Source organism: Pseudopodoces humilis, chromosome 4 (assembly GCF_049639895.1).
Source record: "Pseudopodoces humilis isolate 2021_Gansu_Grassland_sample_001 chromosome 4, ASM4963989v1, whole genome shotgun sequence".
NCBI lineage: Eukaryota > Metazoa > Chordata > Aves > Passeriformes > Paridae > Pseudopodoces > Pseudopodoces humilis.
In genome coordinates this window covers 55,096,617-55,113,971 of record NC_142203.1, presented here as the reverse complement: position 1 = coordinate 55,113,971, position 17,355 = coordinate 55,096,617, and the positions used below count along the sequence as shown (strand labels likewise).

General features: G+C 41.5%; 1 protein-coding gene across 4 annotated transcripts; it reads left to right on the top strand.

Annotated features, from left to right (window-relative positions):
• The first annotated feature begins 775 nt into the window (after positions 1-775).
• Positions 776-10,696, top strand: MTX3 (metaxin 3). 4 transcript variants are annotated; one of them, XM_005530073.3, is made up of 9 exons: positions 776-870; positions 1,304-1,373; positions 2,886-2,962; positions 4,486-4,578; positions 5,587-5,769; positions 5,916-5,992; positions 6,853-7,010; positions 7,395-7,483; positions 8,867-10,696. In XM_005530073.3, exons 1-9 carry the CDS (start codon positions 790-792, stop codon positions 8,975-8,977), a joined length of 939 nt encoding a protein of 312 aa, XP_005530130.1. In that variant the 5' UTR covers positions 776-789; the 3' UTR covers positions 8,978-10,696. The 4 variants fall into 4 exon arrangements, with proteins under 4 accessions (XP_005530130.1, XP_014114311.1, XP_014114312.1 ...); XM_014258836.2 differs by having other exon boundaries at positions 8,841-10,696; XM_014258837.2 differs by lacking the exon at positions 7,395-7,483 and having other exon boundaries at positions 8,841-10,696.
• Positions 10,697-17,355: the final 6,659 nt, after the last annotated feature.

Genomic DNA, 17,355 nt, shown 5'->3' with positions numbered 1-17,355 from the left:
AGGTACTGGCCACCTGTGTCCCTTCCCAAGATGCTGACCCCCACCTGGATACAACCTGAAAAAACCATGTTCCCAGGTAGGGTGATGGCCTCTTCTCCCAGGCAAGTAGTGACAGGACAAGAGGACATAGATCTCAATTCAAGAAGGACATTGAGTTCTCAATTCAAGGACACTGGAGCGCTGGAGCAAATCTAGAGGAAGGCAACGGAACTGTGAAAGGCTCTGGAGCACAAGTCCTGTGGGGAAGGGCTAAAAGAGATGAGTTGTTTTAGCTTGGTGAAAAGGAGTCACCTCAGGAGAGACCTTACCTGAAAGGAGACTGTATAGCCAGGCAGGGATTATCCATTTGGGAAGGGACGTGGGTAGCATAAAGACATGGTTTTATGCTGTGCCAGGGGAACTTTGGGCTGGGCATTTGGAAGAATCTCCTTACTCGAAGTGTGATTAGACACTGGGATGGGCTGCCCAGGGAGGTGGTGGAGTCACCATCCCTAGAGATGGTCACGGAAAGTCCGCATGTGCCACTTGGTGCCATGGTCTGGTTGACATGGTGTTCGGCCGCAAGTTGGTCGCGATGACCTCAGAGCCCTTATCCGACCCAGTTCATTCGGCGACTCCACGACTTCCCGAGCGCTGGCGGCGGTTCCCCGGAGCAGGAGGCCCTGCGGCCCCGTTCCTCCCGCCGCCGCTCCCAGCCCGCCTCCCTCCGCCGAACCCCGCGCGCGGGCGCGCGGGCGCCGCCATGCGGGGGAAGCAGCGCCGCGCGGCCCGGCCGGCGCGGTGGACAAGATGGCGGCTCCCATGGAGCTGAGCTGCTGGGGAGGAGACTGGGGGCTGCCGTCCCTGCACCCGGAGTCTCTCACCGTCATGGTAACGGGCGGCGACCACCGCCCGGCCCCGAGGGAGGGAGCGGCGGCGCCCCGGGGCTTGCCTGCCGCGCGCACGGACGTCCGCGGGGCACCTTCTTGCCTCGGGAGAGGCCGGGGGTGGGAGGCGGGATGTTGGGCCCGCGGCGCGGACCTGGCTCGTTCCCCACGGGAGACGCTGGCAACGCTGCCGCCCTTCCCGGGGGCGCCGAGCCCTTCCTGGCGGCGCTGCCGCCCTTCCCGGGGGCTGCGGGGCCTCTGCCCATTCCCTGGAGCCGCATTAGGGCAGTGAAGCCCAGCGGAAACCCGTTGCGCACCTGCTGGTTGTTGGTCCACAGTGCACGAAGGTGCTTAACACAACTTCAAAAGCTCTGTCTTACGCTTTTCTTACACATTGTGACAGGTTTTCTCCCCTGCCCTCCAAATCTTTATTGCAGGCTTACGCCAAATTTTCTGGTGCTCCCCTAACAGTGAATACCATAAATAACTCCTGGAGAGCTCCGAAAGGTACCATCTTTGCAGCCTTTATTACTCTAATCACAGCTATGTTCTAAATGTAGGTTCCAGTTTTTCTGTATTTCCCGTGTTTGCATGGGGTGTGTGTTCATGGAGTGCAGTCTGCCCCAATTGAATGACTTCATAGGATCAAGTGTGATGAATTTGTGAGAATGAAATAATGGAAGTCATAAACAAAAGTCCTACTCCAGAGGACAGTTTATTAAAATGTGTATGGGTGAGGCAACAGACAGTTAACAAAGCAGTAATGCTGAGTATATAACTTTCAGGCAGGCAGTCTGAATTGATGGTACAGTGAAAGAAAATTTGTAAGCTTTTTGCACTTTGCATATTTATAAAGGTAGTAACTAGACATGTGCATGGAAGAGCTCTTTAGTTACCTGTAGCTTAATGGGTTGGTACAGTTGGAAATGGAATGTGAGCCTCAGCAAGTACAGCTTACACTTGTTGGGTTGTTTGGTATTGTGCTGATTTAGAGGGTTTGACTGAGAAAAGGTGAAGGTAAGCTTTCAGAGAGGACTTCTGTGGTTTGGATGCTTCTATTCATTGCTTATTTGTTTGCTCAGCAGTTACTGCCTTGGTGTATTTGAGAGAGGTAAAATCACTGCAGGGTTAAAGTCTTCTGTCGCTTATACTTAACCACATTATCAGTTCAGGCAGTACTGTATTCATGCAGAAGCTGAGCCTTTGGTTCTTGTTTTCGAGCGTTTTCTGTTAGGGGAAAATACCAAGAGCTATATGGGCAGACTTGCTGGAAATTTGGTCACTATCATTGTAAGGAAAATACATAAAATCAATTTAAAAAGCAGTTTATATAATAAGTGCTAGTGGTAATTGATATTTTAATGTTATTTAGTACTGTCCTGTTGGGCTCATTCTGGCAATTCTGTTGTGCATGTGCTGTGGTAGCCCCTGGTTCAGAGACTTTGCATTCCACAGCCTTTGATCCTGCAATCTTATGACTAAGGGCTCTCCAGTCACCTTCTGGCAGAGGGAAAGTATGTAGTTCTTTGAGTAATTCATGGTTATGCAGTGGTAGCTTGGGCATTGTTTGTAGCAAGGCTAGAGAGAAAAGATGGTTAATATGGATGTTGAGGGTAAAGACAGAGGAAAAATAGAAAAGAGGCTCAAAGATAGATGAGTTGAGAGGGCAGTTGGACTGAGATGGAATTTTTGTCCTAAGATGAACATCTGAAATTCAGACAAGTGGCCTAGTTTTCAAGGTATTGGAGACATAGCAAAAAACACTGGCTTCAGTCTCATTTGATGTTGCCCTTTTTTATGTTTATTATTTGTAAAGACCACAGTAGATTAAGAGATTAACCTTGGTGATCTGTGTAAAATTTTATGTTTCTCATGCTGTGTAGAATTTTATGTTTATGTTTACATGTTAGAAAAATCAGAGCATGCTATTGAGAAAAGGTAAGTACATACAGTGACTGATTGCTTTCCAGTTAGAACTCTTCCATATTAATTGTTGACTGTATTATTTATGCCTTCTAGGAGATCTGCCACTTCTGGTATCAGAAGATATTGTTATTTCTCAGCCAGCAAAAATACTGAACTTCTTAAGAAAGCAGGTAGGTCTCTTTCAAAAAGATTTGTTTTATTTGACTTGCATGTCTCCTTTGTACCCTGATTGAGACTTCCAAAAACCAAACTAGAGTTTAGTTCAGACCCAATAGTTTTTTGTTTCTCATACATGTATAAGAATTGCAAAATGGTAGATAAGAAATTGATCCTTAAAAGTTTGATCATTAGTTGTGTGAAAGATTTAGAAATAAGCATAAAAAAAATTAATTGAAACTGACAACAAATTATCCCTAATTGAGCAGTTTGTTACTGATTACCCTGCTTGTAATTATAATACTTTTAATGCTATTATGACTTTGCAGACCTAGGATATCATAGTTTGTGTTAACAGTTTAAATGGGTGTGGTGGGTTTTAGCACTAGCTAAAATCACCACATCATTTCCCAGTGCTCTTTTTTTTAAAAATAATACATACAGCATTGTTTTTAAATCTATGTATTTTTCCGATAGCTTGTAATGTAAAAATGTCTGCACGCATTTCTTGGTGCACACCAGGTTATTGCCTCTTGCTTGCCTTTTGTAGGACTCTTAATGTTTTGTTTACAAGGAATAAAGCTGTACAATTTCTTCTTTTTACAAAATATAAAGATATCTAATAAACCATGACATTACTTTTTAATTCCTAAGATGGTCCTCTAGCCCACTATTCTGCTTCTACATTAGAAATGCAGTTCCTGTGTGGTCAGATGACCTGATGAATGCCATGTTAGTGAAACTTGAAGCTTCATGGGGAGAAAAACAAAATCTGAAAACTGCATTTGAGTTGGAATTTTAGACAGTTGTTTTAAAATTCTGAAGCTTCATATTCATTTGGATTGAATTTGAACTTCGTATTCATGTGAATAACAAAGGGGCAACTCTTTATGTTAAAGTGTAACAATTGTATGCTTGCTTTTCAGATGTTCAGGTGTCAGCACTGGCCCTTAGTTTATACATTAATGAAGAAAATTTACTCCTCCCTCCAAAATTTTTCAATCCTTATAATGTATTTTAGAAGAATCCAGTGTTAGTATTAAAAGTTCAGTGAGTAATTGCATTAATATAGCTGTATATGTGTTCCCTTACATTGTTACCATCCAATTTCTTAACTTTTAGAGTGTTCATTAAAAGCAAAATATGGGGATGCGTGCTTTTTTTTTTACACTTAGACCTGCTGAAGTGCCAGATTCTTCTTGAAAAATAACAGTGGAGACTTACCAGAGGCACATCCCTGAGTATTGAAAAATTGCCTCTGTATCACTGGACATTTGCTTGGAAGCAAATAGGAAAGAGACACAAGAATTATTTTGGAAATAGGAGGACCCAAAGCTCTAGGAATGGGAAAATGGAAAAGCAAGATGCAACAAGGTTTGGTAGAGTTGCCCTGCAGAAGGAAAATTCTAGTGAGTGCATGCTTGCTATTCAATAAAACGTTTATATTACTGCCTTGATAGGTGTTAAGTTTGAAGTAACTTTCCATTAGTAATGTTTTTTGAAAGTTCTGCTTGAGTCTGTTTTTTTTAATTTGTAGAGATACAATGCTGATTATGATTTGTCTGCAAAAGAAGGAGCTGATACACTGGCATATATTGCACTACTTGAAGAGAAACTGCTTCCTGCTCTGGTAAATATTAATAAGTACTTTGTAGTGGTCAGAATATTTGGAATCGAATGCTGTAAGAGGTGCCCAATGTGAGAGACATTAAAGTCTCTCAGCCAGAGCCCTGGCTGGAACATAGTTGTTTTGTTAGTCTGGTTTTTGGAAATACTGCCTAGCAGCTTTTAAAAAGGAAGTGTGTGTTTGTGGAGTGTCAGGTAGTAATAGTAGATTAATGAAAGACATTTTAAAAGGACACTTACTTAGTTGTGTTTTTTTGTTCTGTTGGTCTTTGGGAAACAGTATCCTGAAAACATCTTATTGTGGCCATTTTTTATTTCATTTGATTTCCTGAAAAATCTTTGATTAAGACGTGTCTGATGTGAGACATAAAACTGAAAGCCTTTTGAACTGTTAAAACTTTCAATAAATTAAAATGCCCATCACTAGCTTAATTTTTCATTTCTTAGTAAAACACAGCCATTTGCCCTCACTATTTCAGTGTAATTACATTAGAGCTATAAGACCCACAGACAGAGTCTCTTGAATGATTTTGGCTTCAGTTGTACAGGGAAAAAACTCTGACCAGATGGTATTATAAGCTAGCCATTTCAGCTGACCCTGGTTTCAAATTCGTAATTTCATAATATCTTGTATTTAAAGATTTATATAAAGCTTTAAAACAAAATTCCAGAAAGATCAAACTTGTTGCTGTATATCTGCAAATTAATATATTTTCAGCATACAGGGTGTGTGTGTGTGTATACCTGTACATACATAGTACATACATAATTTTATGCATATAAATTTCTCTAATATCAATGCTATTTTTCTTTATTTGGAAGGTAACTATTGCCTTACTCATGTACTCCTACACTGAGGATTAGTATATTCCTCTATAGAGACTGGTAGCCTTAGATTACAATAATTCCTGGTTCTTCTGCTTTTCTGAGAGAGGTCTTGCATATCAAGTGTCATGAGATGTCTACTCATGTCATTCAAATTCCAGTTACATTTTTCCTCATGTTGATACAGCTGCACACTTTCTGGATTGAGGCTGAAAATTACTGCAGTGTGACAAAGCCATGGTTTGCCTCAAGGATTGCCTTTCCAATGAGTTTGTATGTGCCTGGAAAGATGTCCAGGGAAGCGCTGAACAGGATCTTGCTGACCAAGGGAGGCCCTCCACTCTACAGTCTAACTGAAGTGGAAGCACAGGTATGTATTGTGCAGTAAGGAATTCATAAGTTGGTTCTTCAGAGACAAGAACTGAAACAGTCTAGCACACTGTCAAACAATGAATGGTGCTGTGCACACCAGACTGGCTACACCTAGGGCTCTTAGACAGTCTTGTGTCTCATCAGATATACAGGGATGCCAAGGAGTGTCTAAATCTCCTGTCAAAGAGATTGGGAACATCTCAGTTTTTCTTCGGAGATACGTGAGTATGATTTTTATCTTAAATTATTTTGGTAAATGACTAATAAAAAAGGTACCACTATATGAACACTTGAACTTTGTTTTTTTTCTTTTTAACCTACCAGAATGTTAAAAGTGCTTCCCAGTAGTTGTCTCACACTCTGCTTTTCAGATAAATCTGAATGAGCAAACAGGGCACAAAAGAGATCATCAGACTGAGTCAATGTGGCGTCTCTCTTATCCTGCTTTTTTCCACAGAGAGGGAAATGCTGTCCACAGCTGCTAAGAAAATGTGAGGTGCAGTGGAGAATACTTTTCTAGCCACTGAATGTCACCTCCTGGCTTTGTATGTAGAAAAAAGTGCTTTAGGCTGAGGTGCTACTATTGTCCTCATGGGAGAAGGGCATAGATCCAGGAGCACTATTCCTGTGGTATATGTGCAGAGCAAAAAGCAGATAGGGCCAACAGCATAGAGCTAGCAGTTCCTGAAAAGCATGATCTCTTCTTTAGCTGTTGAAATTGGACCACTCCATGGGGGAGGATCCTGGTCCCTGGTCCCCAGCATGACTTCTGTGGTGCCAGAAAGGTGTTTCAGAGTGCTTTGCTTATCAATGTATGGGATAGCATGACTGTGTTACAATGCTGACATTACTGCTTCAGCTTGCCAGCATGGCTATAGTTAAGAGATACTGAAAGGAGTAGATATTTGGTACAAAGCATTTACCAGGTTGATAGACAAAGGTGGAATGACAGAAGGGCTGACTGTATTCTGTCCTGACTATATTCTGAGTTGTATTTGACATACACAGAAAACTAGGTTGTAGAAGTCTTAAAAGTCTTATCTCAAGTCACTTCAGTGTTTGCTTGTGTCACTCTTTTCAGGCCTACCACCTTGGATGCCTTTGTGTTTGGTTTCCTTGCACCAATTTATAAGGTGTGCTTCCCAAGGGTACAGTTGCAGGAGCATTTGAAACAGCTTCCCAATCTGTGTCGATTTTGTGATGATATTTTAACTTGTTACTTCAGGTTAACTGTCTCAGGTAAGTTGTGATTTTTTTCTCCTTTTTGTCATCTGTACTTCTATTGGGATTAGTACTTCAGGATTCCATTTGTGAACCAAGGCAGATTAGATTTCATGTAGTTTATGTGAGACTTTCTATGGGGAAGAAGACGCTTCTAAAGTTGGGCAGAAAGGACTCAAAAGCAAGTGTTAATACTCAATTTTACATTCTGTCAAGCACTGGCAAAACCTTACGGCTCACACTTAGTACTCCTGATTTTCTCACATGGAATGGCTTTTACACTTAAATTCTTCTTTGCATAAAAATACTGCATGAACTCTCCAATATGAGTTTCTTTTTTAAGAATTTAAAAGCTTCTGTAAATACCTTTTCACTCTTAATCTTTCTACCTTCACTCTCCAGGCCATTCTCCAGCTGGACAGGATACAGCAGATGCTAATCTGCAGAAACTCACACAGCTTGTAAATAAGGAATCCAACTTGATTGAAAAGGTTACTTTTGCTTCAATATCTTTAATTTTACTGCTTTGTTGTGGTTACTTGTTCACAGATATCCTTGCATGGAATTGCAACTGTACAGTGGACTTTATTTTAATTACTTCTTTTCTAGTGAGTTATGTTGTGTAGAGAGGCAGGAAGAATATTACGTCATTTGGAAGGTGAAATTAATGAAGCCTTGCAGTAAAAAAGTATTTTTAGTACAACCAAAAGATCATTGTCTGCAGGTGTGCACAGCAACACACGGAAGAGTGGTATCTTTACACAAGCTTACATTCAGCAAAGAAGGAGGCAAATGTATTGGTCAAAACTCAGAAAATTTTCTGCAAATTAAGACTGATCATCAGCTTTCCTTGCTCTCAGTTGCATGCTGTAGTAACTAACCAGCAGTCACTCTTCTCCTGCTTGTTCTACATCTAGCTGTTTTTCCTTATGTTCTTTGTTTCTAAGGCTGTCACTCAGCACCTATCAAAAAGCTATACAACTTAACTGAAAAATACTTGGGAAGAATTAGCCTTTTCATGCAGATAGAACACTATAACTGAAAGGGTAGAAGCAATTTCTTCTGGAAAAAGATCAGTGTGTGAAATAGATCATTAACTATGATCAGCTTCTGTAGCGTTAAGTATTGATACTCTTTCTGACATTGAAGTGTGGCTGTGGAACTTTCAAGCAATGGGTTACATAGACGTTTGTAAGGCATGATTGAGGAAAAACTGATCCTGCCTGGAAGAAATGGAATAGACTAGGCAGCCTTTGCAGCTCTCCCCTATGCTTTTATTCTGTACCAACTAAACTTTTTCAGATCACTTCACACATAGGGCATTAGAGTGATTTCCTATGAAAATGTGAATTGTTTATATTCAGAGATTAATTTTAACCTGTCTTTGAAAAGTACTTATTACAAGTACCTTATTACATATTTTTTGAAACACATAACTAATACAAATTCACTAATCATCTCCAGAATATTTCTGATTTCAAAAGATTTATTCTTGCATGGTGCTGAATATACGGAAGCATCCATTGATGTTAGCAGTTTGACTCTTGATCTGCCTTCTGACAGCATTTGGTCATTGTACAATATATGACCTCTTGGAACTGGTGTTGCTTCCTTCAGTAAACTTGACCAAATGACTTGAGCAGAAGCACATCCAGGTGCCCTAGGTTTGATGCACCATATGTAAGGCAATGATGAGCAGCTCTAACACAGGCACATATTTGGGAGTGGAAAGAAACCAAAGCACCAGTTGCTGATGGTCCTGACAGTAAGCATACGCCAACCCAGTATTAATGGTGGCAGCCCTGACAAGTAAGACTAATCATAGAATCTGTATTCTGCTGTTGCCAGATCCGGCTCTCATTGTTTCTCTGCAGATGGATGACAACCTTCGTAAGAGTCCTCAGCATCCCCCTCGTAAGCTCACAACGCTCAAGCTTGCTGCAGGTGGAGAAGAAACTAGTCCAATGAGTCGTTTATCACCTTGACATCTCTTGCTGCCCATATACATGTGTTTTGTAACTCAACTGAGTGCCACAGTAAATTTTTTTCACATGAATGTTTTGCAAGGGAAGAATCTGCTAATGGGCATGAGTAGAGAAGAATAGAGCTTTACAATCTTCTATCTGTTCTTTTAAGAAATTGTATAGATCAGGCTGGCCACACACTACGCTGGAGCTAAGCTAAGCTAAATAAAGCTTGTTACTGCAGATGTTAACATCATTTTGTACAGCATACTTTTGCCTTTAGCCTAGCAGAAATGTTTACCTAAAGTTAAAAATCTGCTTATGGAATGTTCACTGTTACTTTATTTTGTGGGGTTTGATTTTACTGTAATCATGTTACTGTATGTGAGTGGATATCCTCTTTGTCTGGGAAGGACAAAGTCCAGTTGCAAAGTCTGAAAAGACAAAATGTTGCCATTCATGGCAGCTGAGAAATGAAAAAAATGACAGGTAAATATTTTTGTTGTGCTTTAATGAACTTGGGATTTGTGTTTTATGGTGGTTTGTATCTTTGAAAATTTGTCATGTACTTTGAAGGGGATTATTGATAAGCATGTGCGCTATGGGGATTAAAATGATGCACAATGCTAACATTTCACAGTACCTCGTATTAGTCCTTTGTGAAACAGGCTTAACCTGTGCACAGAGTAATACCACATGCTGCAGAACTGTTAAGTCAAAATCACGGAAACCTTGTAGTGGATAGAGACGTTTGATTAATTGCTGTCAGGACGAGACTTGACTAGCAAACATACTGCATCTATGGATTGAAAGGGACTGGTTAGGGCTTTATAAGAAACCTGATGTAGGCTTTTAAATGTGTCACAAATGCCTCTTAATTAATTTAGTCTTATTTTTTAGTAAGTACTACAGTTCATTCAAAATTTTTGTTAAATGATGGTCTGTCTAGTTCTGAGCTGTTTTCTCTTGGCAAACTGTGGTATATTGCGGGACTTATTTTTCTGTTCAGTTATGTTTTGTCTTTAACAGAAGCCTTGCCAGTTCTAGAGACCCAAGCAATTCTGTTACAAGAGAGATGCTGTAAATTTTTACTGGCAAAGTACTGGCAGATGCTTCATGAGTAGGTGTAAAGAGAATTAGACAAGGAGATCAGCCAAAATGGCAGTGCTTGGGATACAGAATTCTGATAGCTGTGTGTGGGATAACTGTTCTGGGGTTTTTTTTGGTTGTTTTCTGGCCAAATTGAAATAGTCTTTCAGCTTCCCTTTGGCTACTAGTCATGTTTGAGATACACAGATAAATTCCTTCCTATTTGTACAGAGAAGATGGTAGATTGTATACACATTGTACCTTTGGAATTGATATGTAAGGAATGTAATATCTTTAACATTTCTTAATTGAAATGTTGGGTTTCTAATGAGCACTTTAAAATACTTCATGCTCTTACTAGAGTATTTGTTGCAGTGATTTGAAATTGATTTAGCTCATATTCATGATAACTGTATAAACTGATAGTCCATTACATGCAAAAGTAATTTAAATGTTTAAAATTCGTACTGCCTGTACCTTGACAGGATTTACGTGAGATCAAGTCACATGGCTTTCGGAGCTTTTACAAACACGGCTATGGAGAATATGCCTTAGTTTGTAGCTTTTGTGAATACATACACTCAACCTATAAAATCTCTTTGTAAAAAAATGTTGTTATTCCAAGATTAAAATTCTGAATTTTTAGTGGAATTTGGGTAGAGTTTATTTTTTGTGATATATTCATTGAGGTTTTTTTGAGTGTTTTTCTTTATTCCTTGTAGAAAAGTTTATCTTGTCCATTAAAAAATAAACCAAACCCCTGCTGACTAGTAGGACAAGAAATTGAAGCAAATTAGCATACCCATGAGATCAGATTTTAAATTTTTATCACACCTCTTCAGTACCATTCCTTTCTTTCAACACAACTGCTTTGGGTAAAGGGGGAATGAGAAGTCACACGTTTGCTGATCTTACAAAATGTGAGCTTTGGGCTGTGTGATTGGGTCAATCTGAAATTTTGAGAAACCAGTACTCAAGGAACTTCTGCCCCTGATGGCAGAGGATAACAGGGCTGGAGATCACAGCAAACATTGCCTGAAGTCATGCAGGCAACCAGTGAGGTTGCACAGGCATACACTCCCTTATTTTGCTTTCTATCCAAGGTGAATTCAAACCCAGACCTCTTAATGTGGGCAGTGTCATCCCTGGCCTGGTAACTTGTGTTTGCCTGTTAGTTGCATATTTTGTGTGCCTGAGTTCTGAAGCTGGGAGGTGAATGCTTTCCAGGATGTGGTAAATTTGAGTAACTCTCTGCATCTGAAATAGTCAAAGCTGCTTCTCTGGCTAGGAGAGAAAGATGGGATTGAGGTGTGATATGTTTCCTTAGAGCAGATACCTAAGAACTGAGTCCTGGATATGTGCTGTGTCTGCTATGTGCAAAGGAAGCCCTAGCTGCCTAACTCTACCATAAGATGAAAACCTGCTGTGGTGATTGGCTTTTCCTCCACTGCCTGAGCTGGTGGATGGTCTGAAACACAAGGAGTCAGGCAGCCTTCTGCCTGGGTAGCAGTGGTGTGGCCTTGGAACCACAGTTTGCAACCTGCTTCCTGTGCAGAGCACTGGCTGCTGTAGCTTCTGCAGCTCTGCAGTCTCTAAATACTTCAGGTTCACATGGTCATGTCTGGCTTTTGGTGCACACATCTACAGTGTGCAAGAATGGGATATAACACTGGGTTTCCAGGGCCTTGCTGCTACCACAGCAGCTGATAAGCCTCATCCTCCTTACCCTCCCCCTGGAAAGGTGGTGGCTAGGAACAGATAACTCCCTTGGAAACAACTTCTTCAGGTGCCAGTCATAAGTGGAGTGGACCGCTTTGGCAGGTTGCAAATTTAATGCCCTTACTCCCAGGCAATTTTCTGGTGAAAGCTGTATGTAGGAATATCCTTAGGGCTATTTTGTGTTTTCCTGTGTCACCTGGTTGTAGGAATATATATATTCCAGAATACATGAGATGAAAAAGGTTACAAATTACTAGCTGCAAATATGTTCTATGTAACATTTCCAAGACTGCTTTAAAAATGTCAGCCCCTTGCTTCCCCTTCTCTCTTCCTCTTCCCCCTCCCCTCCCTGATCTGAAAATATTGTTATATTGGGCTTTTATATACACTTATACATTCATGATGTCGCTTTTGCTAATGTACCATAACACTCTGTTAAGAAAAAAACATCCTATTTGATTCCTGGTTAAAATGGTTTGCAGACTCCCTTAAGTAGGTTTCTTTTGCTTTATATTATTCTTGGCATTGCAGCAGAAACTATTCATAGTGCTTTTTTTTTTTTTTTTGCTTTTTTTTTTCTCCTCATCCAGAAAGGCAGAGCAGCTTTATATGTTAGGCTGACGAACTATACTGCAGCTCACACTGGTCTGTGGAATTGGCAACAAGCTGTCCTAAATAGTTGATCATACGCATGTTTCTTGGTGAGAAGCTATTCCCCATGCCCAGCCACTTGCCAGGCATATGGTATGTGATATCTCTCTGCTACTCTGATGTTCTGCATCTGTGTGAGACCCAGCTACGCCAGGGTAATGGTGATGTAGTTCTTAATGCTCCTGTAGTGCTTTGTGCCCTGGTCTGGGCAGCAGACCAAGCCCCACTCTATGGTCTCCTCCTCACCCAGTGGAGGCCTGCCCAGCAGAGGTAAGGTCCAGGAGCAGCCTGTTCTGGAGCTGATTTCTCTATCAGAGGTAGCTGCCAGGATGGCAAGTGAGTTTTTTGTATCATATCTGGGATGTGTTAAAGCAAAAAACAAAATAACAGGCTTCCCTGTGCTGTGTTGGTTTGCTGTTTGTGCCTGGAGCAGAGGTCCCAGGAGTACATTCCAGCTTCCTAAATATATCAGATCAGGTTGAAATGAGAACCTAGGAAGAAGAAGGAAAGAAGAGGTGATCAAGGAATAGGCATCAGGGGCATCTGTTTTCATCCTTGTCAATGACTTGTCTGAGTTTTATGAGTGTCATGGTATTTGACTGAAAGAGTGCTTCAGGAGTTACAATGTACTGCTCCTGTGGGCAAAGCATGGGGGGAATCCAGTGGCTTGCTGGAAGTTTGTTAAAAACAAATTATTTGTAATGTGCTAGGTCAGTCTGCCTCAGTGCAGGACCTAGCGAGCAAGGTTTACTGTGTTTCTTTTAAAGTTAAGCTGAGACCAGGAATCACTGTTCATCTAGAGTAAATAAGATCTTGCAGTAAATCAGCCCATGGCATAAGGATTTTCCTCAATGCTGTTCACCTTCCTTTTGCTCTTTATCTTTAAAATCACATTGGTTTTATTCATCACAAATGTTAATGTTCCAAACTTGTGTATGTTTAAGTGTTGCATGTGGGCTCTTGTTGCATGTGTTGGTGATTTACTGTTATCAAAATTCAGAGTGTGGTCCTTCATTTAAGCCCTCAGTGCATAGAAATTACATGCCTTCAGTATCAAGCAGCTCATTAAGTAGAAGCAATTCTTGTGTAAACATTCAGTGCTCTAATCAAATTTACCAAGCCGTTTTGACAAGGGCAGCTAGGCAGCCTTCCAACTCAGACAGACACCTCACAGTTTTTGTTTTCAGGAACAGAGAGGTGAGAGAGGGAGAGCATAAACAAGAAAGTAGAAGTCTATACAAAGCTTAGCTTACCCAAAGCAACCTTCAAGTGATAGAGGTTGAGTCCAGTTTGCTTGTATTGTCATTTGCTGTCGTGAAAAGAAACATACAGTGAACATACACTGGGCTATGTATGTTCAGGCCAGGATTTCACAGTGAGTTTTGCTCTGAGTTGTGACCTCTAGTGAAAGACATCTCTGAAAATCTCTTCAGTAGTACGTTACAACTTGTTGTGGTTTGACACTGGTTGAAATACCAGACATCTATGAAAGCTCTTCATTCATTCTCCTCTGCTATAGTTGAGCAGAAGAGAACACAAAGGGCTCATCAGTTGAGATAAGGATTAGGAGAAAACACTAAGGGCAAAACAGGCTCATATTTAAAGGGTATAAAGAAAAATTCATTAACAGATTTTAAAAAGGGTAGTCTTCCCAGCCCCTCCCTCTTTCCCACTAACAGTGCAGGGAGTCAAAACATGGGTATTTTTGGTCAGTTCATCACTTCTAATTATCTTCTCTTTGTTCAAGGGAAAAGGGTCTTTCTTCTGTTGTACTGTGGGGTCCACCCCATCAGAGACAGTTCTCAGTGAACTTCTCAACTTGGTTCTCTTCTTATGAGCAGCAGCCCCACCCAATCTTCTGCAAAGGTGAGTCCTCATGGGCAAAACAAACTTCCCAAAGCCATTGCCTGTGAGTCACTTGTCCACATGAGTGCAGGTTTTTATAGCTCCTTTGGCATCCACTCGCTCTGTCATGCACGTGGACCTCTGCATGTCTCTTGTGGACCCAATGAGTTGTGGGGAGATAGCTTACTTAACTATAGTCTTTTACCACAGTTTGCAGAAGAAAATTTCAGCTCTGGTGCTTGGAGCACTTCCTCTCCCTCTTTCTTTGCTGACCTCAGTGCTGCCATGTTGGTTCTCCTCATGTATCTCCACCTTTTCCTATTCTCTGACTCAGAAGAAAATTGTTGTCCATAGGTCCTATTGTTCTCAAGTTCTGTCAATTGAAAAGTTCTTACAGGATTTCGCAGTGCTGAAAGACTGAGTCCTGGGTCCATGCTGAGGAGTTGCTCACCATGTTCCTGCCACTGGCCATCCACAGCATAGGCGCCATTCTACGTCTCTCCCCCTGCGGGGGGCAGGAAAGGAAAAGCTGCTGCTGGTGCCCCTGCCCTTCTGCCCACAGAGCATCTGGCTCAGGGCAGCCAGACAAGCAAGGCTTACTGGCTGTATGGTCACACTGGCTGCATGGATGCTTGTGTGCCAGGATGGCTGCAGCTGCCGCACCTCCCCACACCCCTCAGAAGAACTGCTTATGGTTTTGATTTCTGTCTTAAATATGTCATCATAGAGGTGTTACCAACTTCTCTTATTGGCTTAGCAGCATGTCTGTTCTCAGAGCCAGCCGAGGATTGGCTTTGCCAGGCATGGAGGAAGCTTCTAGCAGCTTCTCACAGAAAGTCACTTCCGTGGCTCTCCTTCTCACCAAAAACCAAGCTACAACTGCTCAGCAGCAGCCATGATAAGAAGAAGAGCTGCAGCACCTTCGTGGCCAGTGACAAGTGTCCTGCTGAAATTGCTGTTGGAAAAAGCTATTTTTTTACACCTACATGCTCTACAAAGAAATGTAGTGATTTGGACAGGAAGGATTGCTCATACCCAGACAGAAATTTGGAGGGGAGGGAAGGGAACTGATGGATATGGAACAGGCACAAATTCTCCTAGCTGGTACTCTGTGATTACGTGGGAAAGGGATTTCAGCTCTCTGCTCTGAATTAAGGAAAGTGAGAACTCATTTTGGCTGCTCCACAGCTCTTGGCAAGTGTCTGAGCCAGTGGATTAGTAGCTTCTCTGCAGTGGGCAGACGTACCTTATTTTTCACAAAAATCCATGTGAGGTCCTGTTTCCTTGGTGCAGGATATGAAAAACTCAGAAATCCCCTTGGCTTCCATGGGGTAAGAAAGCAGTTTCCCATCTGTTCTATTTGCCTTCTTAGCTGTGCACAAGGATTATTCTGTTTATCTGCTGTCCTTATTTTAGCTGAGCCAGGTAGCTGTCTTTACAGACAGAAGACAAAGTGTTGAAATGGTGTTGGCAGTTGGTGGCACCCAGTGCAAGGAACATAGCAACAGAGTGACATGCTTAAAAGGACTGAAGGAGGCAGAATACTTACTAATTTTTTCCTGAAGAATATTTTGTGGGTGGCACCCTATCTGCTAGATACTGCCTCCAGCAATGGGCAGTCATGACAGCAATCCCCAAGGGCTCTGAGCTGCTTGCTGCCCTGATCAGTAGACATCAGTTTACACCAGAGACTCCAAAGAGAAGTAGGACAGCTGAAATGACAGTCCCCCAGTGAAAGACAGTGGTCACATTTCTCCTCAAATTACCAGCTTAGCTTTCTCTTGGGTCAGCCTCAGGTCACACTTAGGTATGCTTATGTCAGTTTGGTGTAGAAGGCTCCTGACTTATGCTGGTATATCTTGACACTGGCACTGTGCCAGTTTGCTCTCCTGCAGTCCCACCAGATGGAGGAAGACTGAACCTGAAGGTTGCCAGCTGTCCATAAAATTGCTCATCATATTTAGCTGGGAAAGTTCCAACACATGTTAGGATGTTAAAATTCCTGTTTTTACAGCTTTTGTCCTGGGATTTAATAACTGGTTGGTACTAAGAGACAAGACAAATAAATATAGATGACCTGTCTTGGGACATCAGAAAATCACCCATAGCTGTGACAAGGATTGATTCTGAAACAAACCTCATGCACAGCTTAAGTGAGGGCAGCTGTGATATTAGTGATAGAAAAGTGGGGGCAGATGTCTGTTTTACTAACCTGTATAGTTCATTAAGGAAAACAGTTGAAGAGGAACCCATGGCAATTTTAGGGCTTTTTTGTTCAATGTTCAGGGTAGACTTTGTCCAGAGTGTTTGCTCACTGTGCTTTCCCTTTTATCAAGAAAATGTCAGGTCTCTGTGCTTCTTTCCTGGGTTTCTGAGTGGGCCAGATTCCTGGAATGAAGCTCCTGGATACTGTCTGACTCATCCGGTTGCAGGAGAGGTGGGTGTTCCTGAGAAATACAAGAGGCTGGTTTCCAGAGCTGGTTAAAGTACTTGCCAAGTTTCTAAAGTGATTTGTAGTCTGGAAAATCTTTGCAGAGCGTGAGGTTGCTGTTTTATCTGGCAGAGTAAAGGAAGATTTCCTTACCTCCTTCACAGTAAGGACACGTGTTGATAGAAAAGTCCTGCCCTCATCTGCATAACACTGCATTTTCTACTCTTGAGTTTTTAATTAACACTTCTGGTGCACAGAATCCTTGTATTCTGTTCTTTTCATGTGCCTGGCAAAGTCTGACATAAAGGAGAATCAGTTTTGAGAGGTTCTTTGTTCATCATTAAGAAAGTTGTCCACTGTCATGGAGGGAATATCTTACTTCTTGAATCACAAATTGTATTCTTGAAGTAAAAAACAGTAGGTGCCAGAATGACATGTGCTCCCTGAATTGTCAGGCTATTTGAAGGGTTTTCAACAGCCTTAGAGCCTGCATTGGTTCACTGCATCTGCTGATCTTTTAGGGCTATTATTGAAATAGCATATTGCTATAAATCAGCCAGTGCAGAACAAAACCACACCACTTTTTTTCCAAAGACCATTTGAACAAAATAAAATAGGCTGTGCTCTCAGAAATTACCATAGTATGTAAACAATCTGATTTTCA

Coding starts and splice junctions, on each gene's coding strand:
- MTX3 (XM_014258836.2), top strand. CDS start 790: ATGGCGGCTCCCATGGAGCTGAGCTGCTGGGGAGGAGACTGGGGGCTG. Junction 4,579..5,586: donor AGAAACTGCTTCCTGCTCTG/GTAAATATTAAT, acceptor ATGTTGATACAG/CTGCACACTTTCTGGATTGA. Junction 7,011..7,394: donor CTTCAGGTTAACTGTCTCAG/GTAAGTTGTGAT, acceptor TTCACTCTCCAG/GCCATTCTCCAGCTGGACAG.